Raw genomic sequence first — 20,098 nt, 5'->3', positions numbered from 1 at the left:
GGAGGGAGCACATGGGCTGCTCGCCTGGCGCCCCGGCCGGGTCCTAAACCCCTCCTTTTCCAGCCGGCATCCTAGTGCCGCCCCCGGTACAGCGCCTAGCACTGCAGGGGGCCTGGAAAAGCGGCTAAAGTAATGCGAATCCCAGAGTAACAGCAATACACGGGGCCTAGGTGGAGCCAGAGGCAGGAGGGAAGCAGCCAGAGAGGGAGAGAAAGAGGTCGAGATGGAAAGAACAAGGCAGGGAGCAGTAGAGAAGGACAGAGGGTGAGGGAGAGATGGGAGAATGGAGAGAGCGAGATAATGGCAGAAAATGAACAAGAGAAGGTGTGAGCAAGGAAATGAAGGAGGGGAAAGAGGAAGGGGATGAGTGAGAAGCTATAGAAGGAGGAAGAGACAATGGAATGACTGCGAGCGCTGGAGACGGCCAAGCAAGGCGCAGAAGGAGCCGAGGATGGACAGGGCAAGCCAGTGAGGGGGGAGGGGACAGGCTGTGTCAGTTGGAGGCAGGATTGGTGCTTCCCTGTGCATGGGAGATTGGAAGCTGCTTGGGGCTGGGGCTGGGGCTGGCTCCCGTGCTGTGTGTACAGAGCCTGGTGCCATGGCTCCTGAAACACTGATTCGGGCTCGGGGCTCCAGTATCATACAGGCTATAACAGGGACAGGACGGATCAAGGGAGCAACAGGAGAGGAAGTGCAAAGGAGAGAGAACATGAGCAGTAGGTAAAAACAGGCAGAAGGAGAAAGAGTAAAAGAGAGCAAGAGGCAGCAAGGAAGAGTGGTAGGAAAGAGAGTGGGGAAGGTGAAAGGGACAGACAGGCAGACAGCAAGAGACCCACATGGACAGATAGGCAGGCAGACACAGGGCTGGATTTCCAATTAGACACAGTAGACATGTGCCTAGGGGCACCAGCATTCTAGGGGTGCCCTTCTCTCTCTAAAATTGTGTGCAACACAAAGATCAGCTGCGGGGGGAGCGCTGAAGATGTAAATCTGGCCCTGGGCAGACAGCTAGAGAGAGCCACAGGGACAGACAGAGGTGGGGACAGCTCAGCCCACAGCTCAGCCCCCTGGTGACTGGTGCTTTGTAAATAACCAGACAGCCAGGACAGAGCAAGTGGATTCTTGAGAGTGCCATAAGCCTGTTGCCCTGCGGCTCCCCCAGCCCAGCTGCAGCAGGGCCTGCGCCGAGGTCTGCAGCCTGCCAGAGCCCCCCGGGCACCAGAGGAGTGCTGGGAGCCACTGAGAGCTCACGCCCAGTGCTCTTGCTCTGACATGCTTCCCCCCACCGAGAGGAGCCAGCCAGCAGCAAGGAGCTGCAGCTGGTTGGCTCTGCCCTCAGGCTCTGGGAGAGCACAGGCTGCCATGGACCCTACTTCACCCGCACCCTGCCAGGGCAGAAATAAACCTGCCCAGGCACTGAAGGGTTAAAAAGGCCAAAAAGCAAGAGCTTGGAGTCTTCAGCCTGTATCATATAACAGCTGGAGACCCAGACACGGGCATGGGGAGGAATTGGAAGCTTCAGATACAGGGATAGAGAGGATAAGCAAACAAGGGACATGGGAGAGAGGTGGGGTGAGGGTGATACTGAGTCCACACAGCCTAGCCAGACACAGCCCCCAGGACCCCACCCCTTTCCGCTCTGTGACTGTACAGTGCCTAGTGTAACGGGGCCCTGGGCCACAAGTGGGGCTGCCAGAGTCCTAGAGTTTAAGGCCACAAAGATACATCAGGTCAGCTAGCCTGACCTCCTGCACGCCACAGGCCTGCACACCACACCACCACCACCCAGCACCCACCTGCTAAACCCAACCAGCAAAGTATTACAGCCTGCAGGAGACCTGGCCAGTGTGTGCCAGAGGCAGAGACCAGGAGAGAACGAGGTGCGCCAATGCCCGAGACCCCTGGAGCAGCAGGGAATTGAGAGGCACTGATCAGCCTGCAGGGGTGAGGGGATGGGACCCCACGCAGCTGCTGGGCTATCCCAGCGCTCCATTCACATCCAAAGAGGGGGAGAGCTCTGGGGCTCCAGCCCCTTCTTGCTCCTACCCTGCTGGATGGTATCCCCACTCCCCCCTGGCATGTCCTGAACTCCCAGCCCCTGGGGGACTGTAACCCAGCAGGGGAACCGGCCCTTCTCCTACCGAGCACAGTGGGGGATGGCAGCACAACTCCTCTCCCCTGTCCTGCTACACACCCCTGTTCATCCCTGGGGTTTCTGGGGGCTCCAGGTGGTGAGGGATGAGCACAGACAGCTTCATGGACTTTAATCCTCCCTCCCTAAGACACCAGAGCTTGTTGCCTAAAACCCAACTGTAATATAAGAAGCTCTGGGAATCCCTATCCTGACAGCTGGGCACAGAGAGGAGAGGAAAGGGCTTAGCCAGGGTGTTGGCAAAGACTCCCTCCCACAAGGCTTGCAGCAGCTGTCCTTGCCTAGCAGCACCTCCCACACCATCCATCTCCCAGCAGCCAGGGCACCACTCTCTACAGCTCTACTTCCCCTCAGCGCTCCTGCCCCACTCCTTGCTGGCAGAGGCTGGGACCAGAGTAGCACATTGTTCACCCCACAGCCAGTACTCCTGTGCGCTAGTCCCCCAGCTGGGAAAGACTGGGACTGGGGTGCTGTCATTCCCTGCAGCGCCACCTGCTGGGAGTGGCAGAAGAAAGAAACCCAAACTTGCCCATGGGCTGGACAGAGTGTGGTTACATAGATTTTATTTCGGACCTGGTAACAAAATGTCCTGTTTGTTTAAAATAGACAGAACTTTCAAAACACAGACTGGCAACTATCAGCCAACAACACGTGCCCAGTCCAAGCCCCGGCCGCACTGGCCTCCTCTCCAGCTCCTAGCTGGCGGGGCAGGAGAGACAACAGCTGAGCTCATTGTGGTCATGACAGGATGGGGCTACGAATCCCTGCAGCTCGGAGATGCTCGCCCTAGTTCTCATGGAGTTAGCACAGTAAAAACAGCAGCGTAGCTGGGGTAGCAGGAGCTGCAGAGAATGGTGGAAGGGTCTAGCCAGGCCGAGTCTGCACCCACGGGGTTCAGGAGGGTTTGTACTTGGCCAGGCTGTGTACACTACTGTTTTCAGCATGCTAGCGGAATGAGAGCTAGCACAAGTGTCTACACGAGCTGGGACTCACACCCCTTGCTCCAAGTGTAGACGTTCCCTAGGGGCACATAGGAGGATGAACAGAAATTGCTACGTACCCCTCCTTTCTGATCAATCGTGGCCCGCTCCACCACGATCCTGGGGCAGGATTAACACGAAGGCCACCTGCCATGCTTGAGGTGGCACCAAAAGACAACTTCCACCCCAGCTGTGAGAAATGTAGGAGGAACTTCCATGTGCCCACTTCCATGTGCTGTGTGTCTTTGGCTTGGATGGTGTTGGAGGGTTCTTAAAAAGGACCTGTAAACATCTTCCCATATCCACATATCCCAGTTTCCCCTCCCGCCCCACAACAAACACCATCCACTCTTAGCATAAGAAGGCACCATTGGCTTGGATGAAGGCACTTGGGGAAACCCTTCCCCTGTACACACCCTCCCTGATCAGAGATCCCCCAGGGGTACACTACCCCCTCCTGCAATGGGATATAATGCACCTGCTCCCAGTTTATCTACCCAGCATCTGATTTCTAAAACCACTGAGCAACCCCCAGCTCCAGCTGAAGTCAATGGGAGCGGCAAGAGCTCAGAACCTCTGTGCATCAAGCCCTTAGGACCCAGCCTTCTTAGTGAGACTGGTCTGGGGCTAGGTAAGGGGGTGGAGAAATGAGGATGCGGTGGTGGTGGGGAAAGGATCAGGCAGAGGTAGAGGGTGGAGGGAAAGGCCAGGAACCCCGGCGGCAGCTGTAGGGCAGCATGGGAAGGGGACAAGAGGGAGACAGCAGGGAAATAAGAAGGGGCGGAATTCAGCATCTTAGCACCCAAGACCAAACATCACTTCGTCCCAGACTTCACCAACATCAAAGCAGCCCTTTTAAGCCCCAGCACGATGAGCTCCATGGCAGCAAATCTATGGGAGATGGCAGGGGTGGGGGCAGGCAGCTGAGGGAGCACCTCCCATCCCCAGTCCATGGGACCAGGGCAGGCTGGGGAAAAATCACACCACCTCCCACTGGTTCATTCCTCCACTCCAGAGAGCTCCCTTTTGGCTTTGCTTGTCTGTGGGGTGGGTGTGGGGGACAGAATGCAAGTGCCCTGGGGAATAGAGGTGTGGGTAAATTAATGCACGGGGGGGGGGGGCCTGCGAGTCCCTGAGGTGGGTAGTGTCTGTCAGTTTGTACAATGGGGAGGCACCTCAGGAGGACCATGGGGCTGGTGGGGCCTGTGAGTGTGCACAGAGGGGAGGGGCTGTGAGTACCCGAGGGTGGAGATGCCCCCATGAGCACGTGCAGAGGACCAGGGTAGCTGTGAATGGTGGAGTGAGAGTCCATAGTGTGCTGGGGGGGGCCACCTCCTGCCCCTCACTCGTCCTGCTCCAGGTTCCTGGGGGACACCCGCCTCTGCCGGCGCCGCAGCTCCTCCACCTGCCACTCCAGGTTGCGCACCTTGGCCTCCAGTTGGCTCCCGGCGCGGCGCGCCCCGCTCAGCCTCCCCAGCAGGGCATACAGGGTGAGCAGGCACAGCAGCAGCAAGGCCTGCACCGAGGGGCTGGGCGCCGCCGAGACGATCAGCAGGAAGCAGCCCAGGAAGACCACCACCTTCAGCCCCCACAGGACACGTCCCAGGATGGACAGCAACAGGCCCAGCAGCTGTGAGAGCAGCCAATAGCCCACCACAGCAGCCAGGCCCCACAGCAGCAGGGTCTGTACCTGGGCAGGGCCCAGCTTAAGGGGCTGGACCACGTGATCACCTGGAAAGGGAAGGAGGAGGAAAGTGGTTAGACACATGTGAGACGTGATGCTGTGCTGACCTTCTGTGGGGCTGGGAAACCCCCATATGCAGGCAGGAGGATCCTCACCCTAGTGGGGCTGGGACAGGCTGGGGGGGGTTAATCCCTGTGCTGGAAGGAGGATCCCCACCCCTGTAGGGCTGGGACAGGCTGCTCCTGGAGAGAAGGGCATGATGGGGAAGGAGGTGATGGTTGCAGGAGTAACCCCTCCTGCCCTGGAAGGAGAAACCATGTTGTCTTCTGATCTCCCCACACAGGCTCAGACATCCTGAGGTGGGGTACTAGGGGCTGCATGTGTGAAGTAACCCCCCTGCACTGGAAGGAGAGATCCCCTTGAGCGACACAAACCTTCACCATCAGACTGGGAGGCCCCTCTTTCCTCAGGGGAAGGACCATTTTTAACCCATCAAGTGCTGGAAGGGAAGAAGCACCATCCAGTGATACAGGCACCAACTGCAGGTTGGACAAACCCCTCTTTGCTGTAGAGGGTGGGACTGGGTCCCTCGTGCTCCGTTTAGAGACAATGATGAAATGGATCCTCCCTGCCAGGTAGGTGAATGAGAAACATATGCTCTCCTCCATCACATGCAGGTGAGGAATATGCCCCGATGGCTCACAAAGGCAGTGTCAAACAGGGGATCAGACACTGAACCGGGACTCAGGAGAACTGGGTTTTATTCCCAGCTCTATCACTGGCCTGATGGGCCAGCTTCCTCACACTCTTTGTGCCTCAGTTTCCCCTCCCACCCTGTGTCTATTTGATCTGTTTAGACTGTAAACTCTTTGGGGCAGGGGCTGTCTCTCACTGTGTGTCTGTGCAGCGCTTGGCACAATGGGACCCTGATCTCAGCAGAGGCAGGGACTATCTCTTACTATCTGTGCAGCGCCTGGCACAACAGGGCCTTGATCTCAGCTGGGGCAGGGACGGTCTCTCCCTGTGTGTCTATGCAGCGCCTGGCACAATGAGGACCTGATCTCAGCTGGGGTCTCTAGGTGACACTGGTAAATAACAAACAACTTACCATTCACTCCGAAGGCGCTTAGGATCTGCCCTGCGATTCCGGACAGGATGATCAGACCTGCCGAGATGCCGGAGGACACAATCCAGAACCCGGCAGAGACGTTCTGCAGGGAAGAGAGCGTGAGAACGCTTTTCTCAGTTGGCTTGGAGGTACCCAAGAGGGTGAGAGGAGACAGGGCCAGGGAGGAAAATAAGGGGAGAATGGGGGAGCACCCCACTCCTTCGTGTCTGCTAAAGGCACCGGGACAGAGCCTCGTCCCTGACTTGAGCCAAGCTCCAATTTTCTGGCTGGGCAGGTAAATTCACATGGGATTCTCAACAGGAGCTGGTGCCTGGCTGGGTGAGTACAGCCTTCCCTGCCAGTAAGGGGAGCAGCATCTGGCATGGGAGATTTGTCCAAGCTGCCTCCTACAAGGAGCCCTGTGCCCCTGCTGTGCCCCCCTCTGCTCCAGGGTGAAAGGGAGACCTTGCCATTGCTTGCCCTGTGTAGAAGCCAGGGCAAGCAGAAAAGCCCCAGCAGGTCCCTCTCCCCAGCTGCAAAGGAAGGAGGGATGGCTGGGCTGTGCTTAAAGTGCTGGCTTAGACTCATTGTTGGCTCCAAGTTAGACCCCCCCTGTGACCTGCAAGTCACTGCATCTCTGCAGAGCTCTGCTGCCCAGCTGTAAGATGGGGAGAACAAAGGCTATTTCTCCACACTGGCTTTGGGCCTGTCTGGAGACATGGCTGCCTTTCAGATCTACCACTCCCTTGCCTTCAAGATCATAGAAACGTAGGGCTGGAAGAGCCTGGGGAATTCCCCTGGCATAGGGAGAGTCTCTGGAGAGCCTAAAGCGAGCTCTAACTACACTGGGAGCTGTTGGTGGACAGTGCTACAGTCTTCCTTGGGGAAGGGGTGGCATGGCCTGAGTGTCATTGTGCTCTGGCTATTCCTGACTGCAAGGGTAGCCTCTTGGGGCCTTGGGCAGTCTCTGAAGCTGTCCTAACTTTACCAGGGGCTGAGACAGCCTCATCATAGGAAAACCACAAAGGTGGTGTGGAGTCCGTTTTCCCACCACCCCTGAGGCCTGGTGCCAAGCTCAGCTGGGCTGCAATCAGGGTGGATTGATTTAAATCAAGGCGATTTACATCAGTGATTTAAATCACCAAGTGAAAAGCCTCAATTTTAAATCAATTTTAATTAATGGTTTCATTTCACTAGGAGGGTGGTGAAACACTGGAATGCATTGCCTAGGGAGGTAGTGGAATCTCCTTCCTTAGAAGTTTTTAAGGTCAGGCTTGACAAAGCCCTGGCTGGGATGATTTAATTGGGGATTGGTCCTGCTTTTGAGCAGGGGGTTGGACTAGATGACCTCCTGAGGTCCCTTCCAACCCTGATATTCTCTGATTCTATGATTTGTACTTCAGTTATTTTCTAAAGAAAAGTGTTCTCATTGGTTGATCTAATCTTAGAACATGCTGATCTACAGCTAAATAGAGCCTTGACACTAGATTTGGTACATCTTTTTGCTTCCTAGTGATAAGACACATGGTAGCGGCTCCTAGAGTCGGAGGCCAGATCCCAATGCCCATGATGACTAGATCAGTCTTGTGCGTGCAGTAGCCCAGCCCCCATGTCCCCTCTTAATACAGGACATGACCTGTTGTGCCATATGTAGAAAGCATGACCTCAAAAGTGAGATGTTTTACCCCTTATTCTTTATCTAGTAAAGCAGCCTTTAACTCACGGTTTTTGATAGAGGCTCAGGGATTTTTTTATTTAAATGTTCTAAGAGATTAATAAATGCAGGCCTTAACATATTTTGATTAAATTCAGGATTTCATTTTAGACAGGTTTATTTTTTAAAAGAAACTGATTTAAATAATTAAAAAAAATCCAATTTAAAAACAAAAGAAAAATACCCACAAATTTTTATCCATCCTGGCTGCAATCCAGCCCAGAGCAAACAGACTCCACTCAGCTCTTGCATCCAAGCGAATGCATACAAGAGGCACAAGTATTTAGGGAACGTATCCCAAACCTTCAGCTAATCGGGTGCCAATGCTGCTATTTTCAAAGCCGGCTGGCTGGTTTCCCCGGTGACAGAGACACAGCCAGTTTCCCCAACACACAAGTCAGCCTGGGTGCTGGAATCTCACTCACTTAATAAGCCTTAATGCTCTGAAGTGCTGCTGAACCAGCCAGCTCGCTCCGGACGAAAAACACAGGGGCTCCTTCTCTCTAACACACTTTTACAGCCCCGTTTACAGCCCCTTTATCTGAGCACCTCACAATCTTTAATGTATTTATCCTCACAGCACAGACAGGAAAGGGCTGTTGTCCCCCCTTTTACAGATGGGAAGCTGAGACACAGAGAGGCTAACGGACTTGACCAGGAAAGCTAGGGCAGAGGAGGAAATTCGATCCAGGTCCCCCAGTCTCAGGCTACTGCCCTAACCATGGACCATCCTTCTGCTATAACCATTTCTGTGCACTTAACGATCCTTAATAAACCAAGGCCTAACACCTCCTACCTTGGGAGGCAACTGTCACTTGACAGATCAGGTAAGAGGTTGCAGGGGGTTGCCACCAGAGGAGCTAGGAATAGAACCAATTGAGAGTCCCAAGACTTTGGCACACCCTGCCTTCTGCCAGAGTAGATGGCTGAGTTGATCTAAACTTCCCTGCTCTGAAATCCCTGGGGGGACATACCAAGCTATTGGAAATGGGTAAGCTGGGTTTTGGCCAATAGAGGCTGCACTGGAAATGTATTGTACCAGACTTCCTAGCCTATCGCAATGTGCTTCAGGTGGCACATGAACAGGATTTACCACCAAATTTGGTTCGCTGGTTGGATCATTAGCTTCCCCAGCTCAGGTCGGGTACTGATGGGGGAGTGTGACGTGAGCACTGATCCATGCCCCCCTGTAGCAGTTATTTTGCCTAATGTAGATAATAAAATAATGCTACCACCACCTAGCTCATATCTATCACTTGTCATCACTAGATCTCAATATACCTTACAGTAGCTTTTGCTTCATTTTATAGATGGGGAAACTGAGGCATACCCAAGGTCACCTTGCCCAGCTGGGAATGGAACCCTGATCTGCTGAGTCCCAGTGGCTGCTCAATCCACTAGACTATGCTGCCTCCCTCCATAGGCCTCTTTTTACAGCTCTGGCAATGCTTATAAAGTTATTTCAATGGAACTGACAGAGGAGGTGAACCTTGATCCTAGAGAGCAGTCAAGCACACCGCACAAATACATGGTGCTCCAACCCCTTTTCCTGACTTAGCTAGGATTCCTCTGTATTTTCCACTGAATGCATCCGATGAAGTGAGCTGTAGCTCACGAAAGCTTATGCTCAAATAAATTTGTTAGTCTCTAAGGTGCCAGAAGTACTCCTTTTCTTTTTGCGAATACAGACTAACACGGCTGCTACTCTGAAACCTGCCTTACCTCTGTCACTAGCTGAAGTGTGTCCCGGCCAATCCACTCCTCCAGGGTCTCCCTCATGCCCTGAGCCAGCTGGGACAGGAAGTCAGCCCGGACAGCCGCCTCTCTCCAAGCTTCCCTGTGATAGTGCTGAGTGCTCGCCATGGCTACATGAAGGAAAGCGACTGACATCAGGATAGCCACGGCACGTTGGAGCAGGGCTTGGCGGCAGCACCAGACCGTAGGATCCCACCCAGTCATCTCTCCAGCTCTCCTCTCAGCCCCAGGAATCTCTGCCGAGAGAAAGAGCAAAAGGCACAGATCATAATGAAGTTATAGGAGCCATGTAATTTTGCTGGCCCCAGGCCAGAACTGCAATGTCAGGAATGCCGAGTAGGCAAATAACATCCTAGCAACCCCAGGGCAATTGCAATCTCTCCTTTTAGTTGAGAATCAGCCACTTACCAGTCCTCACTTATAGGCTTTGTGACCTCTCCCCAGTCCCCCCCCCATTTCCCTTTGAGCTGCATAGCCCCATGGAAAAGGAAAAGATGACTCATGTTTCAGCCTGTGAGCTGTGATGATGCAGACTGGCAGGGCACCAAGCCAGTCAGAGAAAGTCATTTGACACCCAAGTACCACCCTCTGGACCCCAAGCATTCACAGCACATGGGAATGAGGTCAAAGGTCAAACCTGCACCCAGCTTAGGTAGTGACTGCATCACACAGCCCCTGCTGAGCAAGTTCACAGTAGCTCAGTACTTGGATGGGAGAGATTGAAAGAACAGCTGGGTGTTGCAGGCAGGCTGACTCAAAAGGAGGTGCTCTCTCTGCACTGGGACCAGCAATGACTCAGCAGCCAGAGGTGCCATCTTTGGGAGGTTTCAGAGTAGCAGCCGTGTTAGTCTGTATCCGCAAAAAGAAAAGGAGTACTTGTGGCACCTTAGAGACTAACCAATTTATTTGAGCATGAGCTTTCGTGAGCTACATCTCACTTCATCGTGTAGCTCACGAAAGCTCATGCTCAAATAAATTGGTTAGTCTCTAAGGTGCCACAAGTCCTCCTTTTCTTTGGGAAGGATCATCTAGGCCAGGTCCAGGACCACTCCTGACCTGACGCCAAGGCCCCACGTAGCAGCGTGTTGCAAAGCTGCAGCGTGGCACACAACAAGAGGGAACCAGCGCAGCACCGCTCGCTGGCTCCAATCACGGCGTGCAGGTGGCCCAAGCTCCCCTGTGTCATTGTGAGCTCCCCCCTTCCTGTCCCCTATTAGGTCAGCTGCCAGCCCGGAGCTGGTGCCGCGGCGATGCCCCAGGGCTGGCTGCCCTCCGGGCGACGGCGGAGCCAGCACAGCGCGTGACACGGGGGCGCGGCGCCCCGGCGGGAGCAACGAGCGTCGTGGGGGCTGCAGGCTTCGCCCGTCAGCGCCAGGCCCGTGACTCCCAGGAAACGCCCCTGGCCCAGCCGCGCGTCTCACCCTCGGAGGGCGGGGCAGCCTGGGCCTGGCCGGCTCCTGGCAGGGCGGGCCCGAGCGGAGGCTGCCCGGCTGGGGCTGCTGCTGGGAGTGAAAGTCAAATCCGGCACCGGGCCCGGGCCCGGGCCCGCTGGGAACTGTAGTCCCAGGGGCTGGGGGCGGGCCGGGAGGCGTCGGCCCAGTGCATTCTGGGAATTGCAGTCTCCAGTAAGAGGTGCATGCCGGGAGCGGCAGTTCCAGCCAGGCTCGTTCCCCCCTCCGGAAACGCCCGAGCGGTAGCCGGAAGATCCCGATCTATGCAGCGAGCCGGCCCGGGGCATGCCGGGAAGAGTAAAGTTCCGTTTCCGGTGAGGGCGGGACTCAGGGTCTCCCGCGCGCGCTGGGGCCCCGCGTGAGCGAGTGGACGCGGAACGGGGCTGCCCTCGGTTGGGGCACGGAGAGGGGACACCCTGCCCCGGAAGCGGAGCCCGTGACCTGGAAGCAGAACCAGGAGCCGTCGGGGAGACGCCGCTATGTCCCTCATCTGCTCGAGTGAGTGACGGGCTGGGGGCTTGCGGGGGGACTTCCCCAGCCGGCCCCAGTTACGGGCCGAGCCGCGCGCCCCGTGGAGCTGGTACCCCCCCCACCCGCCGGCCCTGGTGTCTCCCCAGCTCAAGGAGCCCCACGAGGAAACTCTAAAAGCTGCCCCCCCCCAACGTGCCGCCCGCTCGGGGGGGCCTCGAACTCGGCTCCTCTGCAAAGCCCGTGACCCCACCCCCTCCCCCCCGCAGGGACCCGAGTCTGCGCCTGCATCCATCCCTCTGCATGGCCGCTTCTGCCTGGCGCGCTGGGGCCAGTCGCTCCCCCGCCGGCGCCGTGTGGTTCTTGAGAAAGGAGCCGTGTCTGGGTTGGGAAGGGTCAAGGACAGACAAACAGATTCCCGCCCCCCTACCTCAAGGTGTTAGGGCAAGGGAATTTCATAGCCAACACAGTGATGGGGCCGGCATCACCCGCCTTTGCCTGCCCAAGGGATCAGGTACTAATTTTGCAGCTTGGGTGAATTGAAGGTGGCCTTCCAGAGTGAGATCGAGTGGGACTCAAACTCACAACCTTCAGTATTGTGGTAGAGCACCGTAACCCCTTGGCCACTGTGCTGCTAAATAAATAAATGTGGGGAGAATCAGTGGAGCTAAAATATCAGTAGAAACATTTTAGATGTTTGGGTGGAAATCTGCATGTGCAGTTTTCAATGGTGCCAAGCTCCTACCAGTTCATGCGGAAATGAGCTCAGAGAGCTTTCCATGGTAGCTCCTTCCCCTTATGCATGTGCACCATAACAATTAAACCTCTGAGTATTTCTCACATTTTATACCTGTACAAATGTTGCATGTAGCATTGGTCTGTACACCTCTGAAAGCTTGTGATATATAAAAGCAAGTCAAGGTTTTGCAGCCTATGCTATGGATTACATGTAACAGCACAGAAGAATAGCCATGGTGTTTGTAGTTATGTTAGATTCATCATTAACTGCCTGATCTGCCCCTGAGGAAGACTGAGCTGCTGGCTGAAAGGAAAATGTGTAGCACAAAGGAACTAACAGCATTATTAGAATGCAGACCTTGGGGAGAAGGACTGAGCACAGAAGTGTAAGTCGCTAAAAATAAACTAGGCCGTGGTGTCAGTAGCGTACATAGAAAACCTGGTGACAATGCTGTACACGTAGAGGCTGTAGGAAAAATTGATCTGTGTCTTGGGGCTTCTCTGGTAAGTATGGGGTACGGGTGGGGATTTAGGCTCTGTTTGTCCACTTGTCACCCCTGCAGTCTCTGTCTCTTTGCAGTCTCAAATGAAGTGCCAGAGCACCCGTGCGTGTCTCCGGTCTCAAACCACGTCTATGAGCGAAGACTGATTGAAAAATACATTGCGGAAAATGGGACTGACCCAGTGAACAACCAGCCGCTGTCTGAAGAGCAACTGATTGACATCAAAGGTATCAAGCAGAGGGGAGCAGAGCTAGAGGTGTGACCTGGTAGATTCTCACCAGCTCCAGGGAGCTGGGCAGACCATCGCTACCCTGATTGCCTGAGCTCCCACAGCTCACCAAGCAATTGCCAGGTGGGCCTGACCATCACAGAAAGGGTTGGGGAAGGAAGGACACCAAGAGAATCTAGGAACCCTTATAAAAGGGGTGAATCAGTATTCATTTTATCATCACCGACACCCAAAATCTTTAGGATTTCCCCATAGTCCTTTTACTTGCCAGGCAAATCCAAAGTTTCCTGGGGAGGCAGGCCCACTCTCACCAAACTCTGTACCTTTCCCCCAAGGAGTTTGGCTCTCCTCTGGCTCCTTTCTGGAGATGTTTTTTCTCTTGACATGCCTTCAGCCTTTTTGAATGCTGCCTCTTCTTCCTCTCCCCTGTTGGAATGAGCTGGGTTTGGCTTGTATAGGCCAGAGTCCTCCCACTCCCAGCAGCCTCTGAGAGGACTGGTTAATTGGAGTCAGCTGCTTGGGGATTTCTGTTCCTCTCCATCCCATTGACAGTTCACAGTATCACAAGAATTGCATCACTGGGATTTGGGGGGGGTCTCTGCTGTACCTGATACTGGCCACCATCCTAGGCAGACTATTGGGCTAGCTGGGCTACTAGCCTGGTCTGGTGTGGTAGTAGTTGAGACACCAGCTTAGCTGCTGTGACCCAGTATGATGACTGCAGAGATATGTTAACAGCCTCATTTTGCAATGGGATTCTTCCACCAACAACTGATGTAGGCATAAAGTAGAGAATGAAGTGAGGGTGCAAATGGATCTGGATAAAGGGGTGAGTGAGCGGGTGTGTTTGAGGGTGGGCAGTGGGGATGGAGAAGTAGGGATGCAGGAGACAGGGAAAGGGATTAATCCTCGCTGCTGAGGCTAATACCCCCATGTGTCTCATTCACAGTTGCCCACCCGATCCGGCCCAAGCCACCCTCGGCCACCAGCATCCCGGCCATTCTGAAAGCCCTTCAGGATGAGTGGGTAAGGGCTGTCATGGGGACAGTGTTGGGGGCCATTGAAGTGGGCAGCTGATGGGATGGATGCCGGGGCAGCGGAAAGAACAGGGTTCTGCTCTGATTGGGTGGGGGGACCCGCCCTCTTTTGTTGCTGAGGTTGGGTGGAGCCATTCACTCTACGTACCCAGGTGGGCGGAGCTTGCTGAGCTGGGGTGGGCAGAGCATTGAACCCTGGCTGTCTCCCTCACATTGTGTGTCCTTCCATAGGATGCTGTCATGCTGCACAGCTTCACACTCCGCCAGCAGCTGCAGACCACCCGCCAGGAGCTGTCGCACGCACTGTACCAGCATGACGCTGCCTGCCGCGTCATCGCCCGTCTCACCAAAGAGGTCACTGCTGCCAGAGAAGGTAAATCGGTGGGGGCAGGGGGTCTGACTGAGGAAAAGGCTGCAGCACCATGGGGACAGTCAGTCCAGGGAGGGATTCTGACTCTAATGCCCTGGGAGCAGGAGGGGGAGGAGCAGCTTGCGCCTCTGGAGCAGGCAGGGGTCAGTACTGATGGAAAAAGGTAGCTGTAACAAAACCTCTGTGGCACTCTTGTGAGCCTGCAGTTGGCTCCCATTTTAACCCATCGAGCTGCTGTTTGTGTCTCCGCAGCGTTGGCGACTCTGAAACCCCAGGCTGGCCTCATAGTCCCCCAGGCCATGCCATCTTCCCAGCCCAACATCACGGTGAGTCCTCCCTGCACAGCTCTCTCTGTGTGTCTCCTGACTGTGCTCTCTCTCCTCCTCCTGGACTCACGGGCCTCTTCTTTCCCTGATCCAGGGTGCTGGCGAGCCGATGGATCTGGGAGAGTTGGCAGGCATGACCCCCGAGATCATCCAGAAGGTAAGGAGTCATCCGTCCCAGTTTCACCCTTTGCTCTGCTGCAGGAGTGACTCTCATTCCTGCTTCCCATGAGGTCACTCCTTTTCCATCTCCCTGACCCATCTGTTGTGCCCTGGTGCTTGCATGGCGTAGGCAGTCAGATAGCTGCCCTCCTGTGCTAGCCTTTCGACTATTAGCGTCACATTTCCTGAGTTCACTTTCCTGTTTTCCAGCTTCAAGACAAAGCCACGGTGCTGACCACGGAGCGTAAGAAGGTGAGAGCCTGCTCCCTGAATCCCCTTCCTTCCCTGTGATGGGGGGCAGGATCTGGGGGGGCCTGAGTTGGGAGGGGACTCTCCATTGGAGCAGGGGTAAAGAAGCAGGGAGGTGAGCTCAGTGGTTTTGGAGGTCTCTATGGAGGGAATCTGTCCTGTAAGGAGGAGGATCTCTCCGCTCCCTGGGTGGGGGAAAGGCAGGGTGCTGGGTGCTCTCCCAGAAGCATAGTCATTTCTCTTTGGGTGCTCTTCCTTCTGCAGAGAGGCAAGACGGTTCCAGAGGAGTTGGTGAAGCCGGAGGAGCTCAGCAAATATCGACAGGTGGCCTCACATGTGGTGAGTTCGCTGATGCAGAGGGTTGAAGGTTAACTTGGGGTCTCAAACCTTACTGCTGGCAGCGAATGCCTTCCCTGGATGGCACAGTCCCTTATGCAACTACACTGGGCTGGGCTGTCCCCCTTCAGAACCTGGGCACGCTTTATCACCACCCTGACATGGCAGCAGGGGGCGCTGTGCTGCTAGGGGATGGTCGCTGCTTCTCCCTCTTGGTCCACTGAGGCTCTGGAGTCTCCTCTCAGTAGGTGGGCCGTTAGCCCTGGTGCATCTCTTGGCACCTGGACCCTGAGCTGTCTCCTGCTTGCTTCTCCCATCATTGTTGGCCATTAACACTGCTGCTAATGATCGGAGCCGAGCAGGTGCTGGCTCGCAAGCACTGCAGGGGGGATATAGCAGGGTGCGGAACAGATCTGGGTGGGAACAAAGAGCCCTGATTATGGAATCTGTTTCCAGAGCTCTTTGTTAGGGTCCCTCCCTGTCTTGAGGGGCTCTTCCTGCTTGGCAGTGGTTCTGTCTGATCCCCCTTCTCTTTGTACAGGGCTTGCACAGCGCCAGCATCCCAGGGATCCTCGCTCTGGACCTTTGTCCTTCCGACACCAACAAGATCCTCACAGGTAAGGCAACAGCCTTGGCCCCAGCTTCTCCCACCGGGCTGCCGGGGATTGTGGCCTCTGGGACCTACTGCTGATGTTCGCCAGAGGGCGGGGATATGGGTTAAAAGTCTCCCTGCTTCCTGGGGACACCCCTCTTCCGGCTGCGGGCTGGTGGGGATGAGGTAGAGGGCAGTAAGGACCTCTCTACTCACAGCTGCCGGGGATTGTGGGTCTCGTTCAGTTCCAAGGTGGTGGATGTTGAGGGGAGTCAGATCTGCACAGCTCTGGGCCCCATCCCCTCTGTTTGTGTTCCAGGCGGGGCGGATAAAAACGTCATTGTCTTTGACAAGAGCTCGGAGCAGATCCTGGCGACTCTCAAAGGGCACGCCAAGAAGGTCACCAGCGTAGTGTTCCATCCATCCCAGGTAAGGGCCAGGGCCAACTCCCCATCTCCGTTATGGCCATGCCATGCCAGGGGAGGGATTGTGGGGCCACCTCTTGGGGGTCTCCAGGCCCATATCGCAGTCTGGTCCCCTCCTACAATGTGCCTTGGTATTAACCCCTTCTCGCCCCTCCCAACACTGGTGCTCTAACCCCCAGGAATGTTCTCTCCCCACACATCTAGGAGCTGGTGTTCTCTGCTTCTCCCGATGCCACTATCCGGATCTGGTCGGTCCCAAGTGCCACTTGTGTGCAGGTTGTCCGGGCCCATGAGAGCGCCGTGACGGGGCTGAGTTTGCATGCCACGGGCGACTATCTCCTGAGCTCCTCTGATGACCAGGTGAGACTCAGGTCGCCCCGGCCCCTCCTTCCCCCCATGTCGATCAGCATGTGTGGGGAAGGTGTCGATCAGCAGGTGTGGGCAGGAGGCAGCGGAGGGCTGGCAACCGTGGGATGCACTCACGCCTTGTTCCTCTCTTTCAGTACTGGGCTTTCTCTGATATCCAGACAGGCCGTGTGCTCACCAAGGTCACAGATGAGACCTCTGGCTGCGGTAAGGATTGGGTATTGAGGACCCCTGGCTCGCAGGGTCATTGTGCTCCATTTTATTTTAGCTGGATGATTTTCTAGAGCATAAGATGAGGAGCTTGTTAAGAACATCTGTTTCAGAAATAGACTGTAGAACATGGTCACTATTAACCTTGGATTACATGTTCTCACTTCTTGCATGTTAATCTAGTGTACAGTTTAAGTGGAGTCCAACATCAAAATCAGATAAAGTTGCTTTCTGTAACATTTTTAGCAGGACCTTTTAAAGAAGCTATTTTATATGTTAAAAAAATATTTTCTCCTAGATAATTTTTCCATACTCTTGCTGGGGAAGAGGCTGCAGAAAGGGCTGTATTATGTGTCACGCGAGTCCTTCAGAACCCTGTCATGGGGAAGGCTGGGAGAGGGCCTTGCTTTCTGCTGTGTCCTTTCGTTATCCAAGTGAGACGTCCCCTCTGGCAGCGTCCCTGAATCTTTCTGTCTTTCTCTGTCTCTGCAGCTCTCACCTGTGCTCAGTTCCACCCTGATGGGCTCATTTTTGGGACGGGGACTATGGACTCGCAAATCAAGATCTGGGACTTGAAGGTAGGGCTGGCTGACTGGGTGTGCCCGATGGCTGCGGAGCCTGGTGCTGGAGGATGCTGGCATTTTGGCACCTCCAGCCTCATGGCTAGGAGTGCATTCAGACTAAGGCCTGGTCTCTATATACTTTCTAGAGCATGGGGCCATCAGGCCAGCTATGGCCTCCTCCCTGGCATACTAGGATCTCTGCTTTCATTTAAAGAAAGATGTTTCTAGCTCTTACCTTGTTGTCACAACCATTCTCCACGTGACTGGTGTGTGAGTGAGGCAGCAGTGGCTTCCTGAGTTTGCAGACAGCCTGAAACAGTGGGGGCGAAGTGCTCCATTCAGCTCAGTGATGTTAGCTCTGCAATGTAACAATGCTGTACATTAACAATGACTGTGTTCAGCGCTGTTTGAAGCATGCAGGAAAAGAGAGGCTGATGGAGGTGCCATTGTTCTGATGAGCTCAGTGATGTTAGCTCTGCAATGTAAGGGGTGCGGAGAAGGCTCCTGTCCCCTGGACCAAGCTCTCTTTGTGGGAAGAGAAGATCCAGCCTACCTGCTGCCCCCATCTTTTCCCAGCTGGCCCAGGCTTGACTCAGCGCCTGCCTTTCAGCGACGGGCGACTAACTGTCTGTCTGTCTCAGGAACGCACCAATGTGGCGAACTTCCCAGGGCACTCCGGTCCCATCACCAGCATCGCGTTCTCAGAGAATGGCTACTACCTGGCCACGGCCGCTGATGACTCCTCCGTGAAACTCTGGGATCTGCGCAAGCTCAAGAACTTCAAGACGCTGCAGCTGGACAATAACTTTGAGGTGCGTGCGACCCTCCTGCTCTGTCGAGCCCTGTCCCTGCTCTCCCACCCTCTCCCTGATATGATGAGCCAGCTGAGCGGTGTGACCTGGGGGCTTTTCCTCTACGTCCTTGTGCATCCTAGTTTGACTGGGCTTCTCCCTGCATCAGGGAGCCAGTGCCTAGTATGGGGTCTGTGCGTGCGTGTGTGGTGGGGGTCCTCTCTCTCCCCAGGTACCCAGGGTGGGTATATGGGGAGAGGTGTCCCTCTGGGAGCCAGGTGTATGGTAGCAGTAGGTGAGTGTGTGGGGGAGGGGGTTGCCCAGTATATGTGTGTGTGGGAGTACCTGGCAGCCTGGAACAGCTTCCCCCCTCCCCCCGCTCCAGGTCTGGCTCAGAGTTGTGCCTGGGGCTCAGATATCTCTCTTCTCTGTAGGTGAAGTCCCTCATATTTGACCAGAGTGGTACCTACTTGGCCCTGGGTGGCACGGACGTCCAGATCTACATCTGCAAGCAGTGGACGGAAATCCTCCACTTCACAGGTGAGGTGCTCAGCTGGGAGAGTCATGTGCCTGTGCTGGACTCATCGAGTGGATGAGCAAGCTGCTCCTCTCCCTGTGTTCCTGAGATCCCATTCCCGTGGAGTGCGCTATGTGAGGTGGCCTTGGGGTGGAGGGCAAGGTCTAGTAGTATGAGTTCCAAATTAACCATGTGGTGTCTCTCCCCACAGAGCACAGTGGCCTGACTACGGGTGTGGCCTTTGGCCACCATGCTAAATTCATCGCTTCCACAGGCATGGACAGGAGCCTGAAGTTCTACAGTCTGTAGCCTCTTTTCCTAGGATCTGGGGGGATGGGCTGTGTCCTTCACTGTAGTGTCGGGGTTATTGGAGGGAGGTAACGTGGGTGGGGTTATCATTGCTTTACTTTGAGGTATCAGGGGCAGGCCAACCTAGCGCGCTCCCTCCCCTGTGCTCAAAGGCTTTGTTTTTCCAGTTTTGTGTTTGTCTTTCCGGCTTAATTCTGTTCTGTGATTGTAACAAACAAAATAGAACCAAACCCATCCACTGACAGACAGCTGTGAATGAGAGGCTGGATGGGGGAAAGAAGCGGGTGGTATAGGAATGGGAGAGAAGGGGGGATGGGGAAATGTGCATTTTTTTTTTTTTTTTTTGGTAAGCAGCTATCTACTTTCATTAAAAAAAAAATAAAGAATGTTGAACCCTCTCAGGCTGTTTGAGTTGCATGTACCTTTTCCCAGATGAGCTGTGGGGTAGAGCATGGAGGGAAAAGAGCCCCTAGGCCTTGGGCAAGGGGATCTAAGGGTAAGAGATACTATCCACGTCATCTGAGTCCCTTCTAAGTGCTCCCAGTGCTGTTTGTGTAGTGATGACAGGAAGAGAGGTTGGGGCCTGCATAAGGTCAGTATGCCCTGGCCCCATCTCCTTGCAGTTCTCAGCTGATGAGTAAAGTCCTGGTACCTGGGTGAGTTGTAAAATTATCCACCTCCTTTGAGTTTGTGGGACAGCACTGGACTTGCTGTCGTTTGTTGAACAAACAGGCACTTGCTGTTTCTCCTGTGCCCCTCAGCTAGTGATCTCCAAACCCTTTAAGGATATGAATCCTCCCCAGTCCTCTGCAAAGTAGGTATGGAACGTATCACAATCCCATGTTACAGCAAGGGCATTGAACGTGGCAGAGATCACATAGCAGGGCTGGGAATACCAGACTGCAGGCCTGAAGCCCTAGTCCTTGGTCTAACCACCAGATCAGGCCTCCCACAGCAATTCACAGATCCACAGAATTTAGTTTTGTTGCAGTTTGAACCACTAAAGATGAAATGGGTCATTTTAGTGGGGTTTGAAAGGGATTTGTCAAAGGGTGGCCCTGCTTGG

At 54.8% G+C, this 20,098-nt stretch overlaps 2 protein-coding genes across 4 annotated transcripts; one reads left to right on the top strand and one right to left on the bottom strand.

Annotated features, from left to right (window-relative positions):
• Positions 1–2,698: 2,698 nt before the first annotated feature.
• Positions 2,699–10,956, bottom strand: TMEM109 (transmembrane protein 109). 2 transcript variants are annotated; one of them, XM_084632692.1, is made up of 4 exons: positions 10,815–10,956; positions 9,361–9,629; positions 5,925–6,027; positions 2,699–4,863 (listed from the first exon to the last, which is right to left on the bottom strand). In XM_084632692.1, the coding sequence occupies exons 2-4, from the start codon at positions 9,595–9,597 to the stop codon at positions 4,475–4,477; spliced, it is 729 nt and encodes a 242-aa protein (XP_084488818.1). In that variant the 5' UTR covers positions 9,598–9,629; positions 10,815–10,956; the 3' UTR covers positions 2,699–4,474. The 2 variants fall into 2 exon arrangements, with proteins under 2 accessions (XP_084488818.1, XP_084488817.1); XM_084632691.1 differs by lacking the exon at positions 10,815–10,956 and adding an exon at positions 9,802–9,911.
• A 187-nt stretch (positions 10,957–11,143) lies between these two features.
• On the top strand, positions 11,144–19,430 carry PRPF19 (pre-mRNA processing factor 19). 2 transcript variants are annotated; one of them, XM_084632689.1, is made up of 16 exons: positions 11,144–11,342; positions 12,631–12,780; positions 13,732–13,808; positions 14,051–14,192; positions 14,442–14,515; positions 14,610–14,672; positions 14,885–14,926; positions 15,188–15,262; positions 15,801–15,876; positions 16,171–16,280; positions 16,481–16,636; positions 16,780–16,849; positions 17,345–17,430; positions 18,057–18,227; positions 18,641–18,746; positions 18,935–19,430. In XM_084632689.1, the coding sequence occupies exons 1-16, from the start codon at positions 11,324–11,326 to the stop codon at positions 19,030–19,032; spliced, it is 1,515 nt and encodes a 504-aa protein (XP_084488815.1). In that variant the 5' UTR covers positions 11,144–11,323; the 3' UTR covers positions 19,033–19,430. The 2 variants fall into 2 exon arrangements, with proteins under 2 accessions (XP_084488815.1, XP_084488816.1); XM_084632690.1 differs by lacking the exon at positions 11,144–11,342 and adding an exon at positions 12,351–12,420.
• Positions 19,431–20,098: the final 668 nt, after the last annotated feature.

Source organism: Lepidochelys olivacea (assembly GCF_965140295.1).
Source record: "Lepidochelys olivacea isolate rLepOli2 genome assembly, chromosome: 6".
Classification (NCBI taxonomy): Eukaryota; Metazoa; Chordata; order Testudines; family Cheloniidae; genus Lepidochelys; species Lepidochelys olivacea.
This window is presented reverse-complemented; position numbering and strand designations above follow the sequence as displayed.

Bases quoted from the DNA above. Each gene is read 5' to 3' on its own strand.
- PRPF19 (XM_084632690.1), top strand. From the start codon at position 12,366: ATGTGTAGCACAAAGGAACTAACAGCATTATTAGAATGCAGACCTTGG. The intron at 14,927-15,187 runs GTGAGAGCCTGC...TTCCTTCTGCAG, and splicing joins TGACCACGGAGCGTAAGAAG to AGAGGCAAGACGGTTCCAGA. The intron at 16,637-16,779 runs GTGAGACTCAGG...CCTCTCTTTCAG, and splicing joins TGAGCTCCTCTGATGACCAG to TACTGGGCTTTCTCTGATAT.
- TMEM109 (XM_084632692.1), bottom strand. From the start codon at position 9,597: ATGACTGGGTGGGATCCTACGGTCTGGTGCTGCCGCCAAGCCCTGCTC. The intron at 6,028-9,360 runs GTAAGGCAGGTT...TCTTCCCTGCAG, and splicing joins CACTTCAGCTAGTGACAGAG to AACGTCTCTGCCGGGTTCTG. The intron at 4,864-5,924 runs GTAAGTTGTTTG...TTCCCTTTCCAG, and splicing joins AAGCGCCTTCGGAGTGAATG to GTGATCACGTGGTCCAGCCC.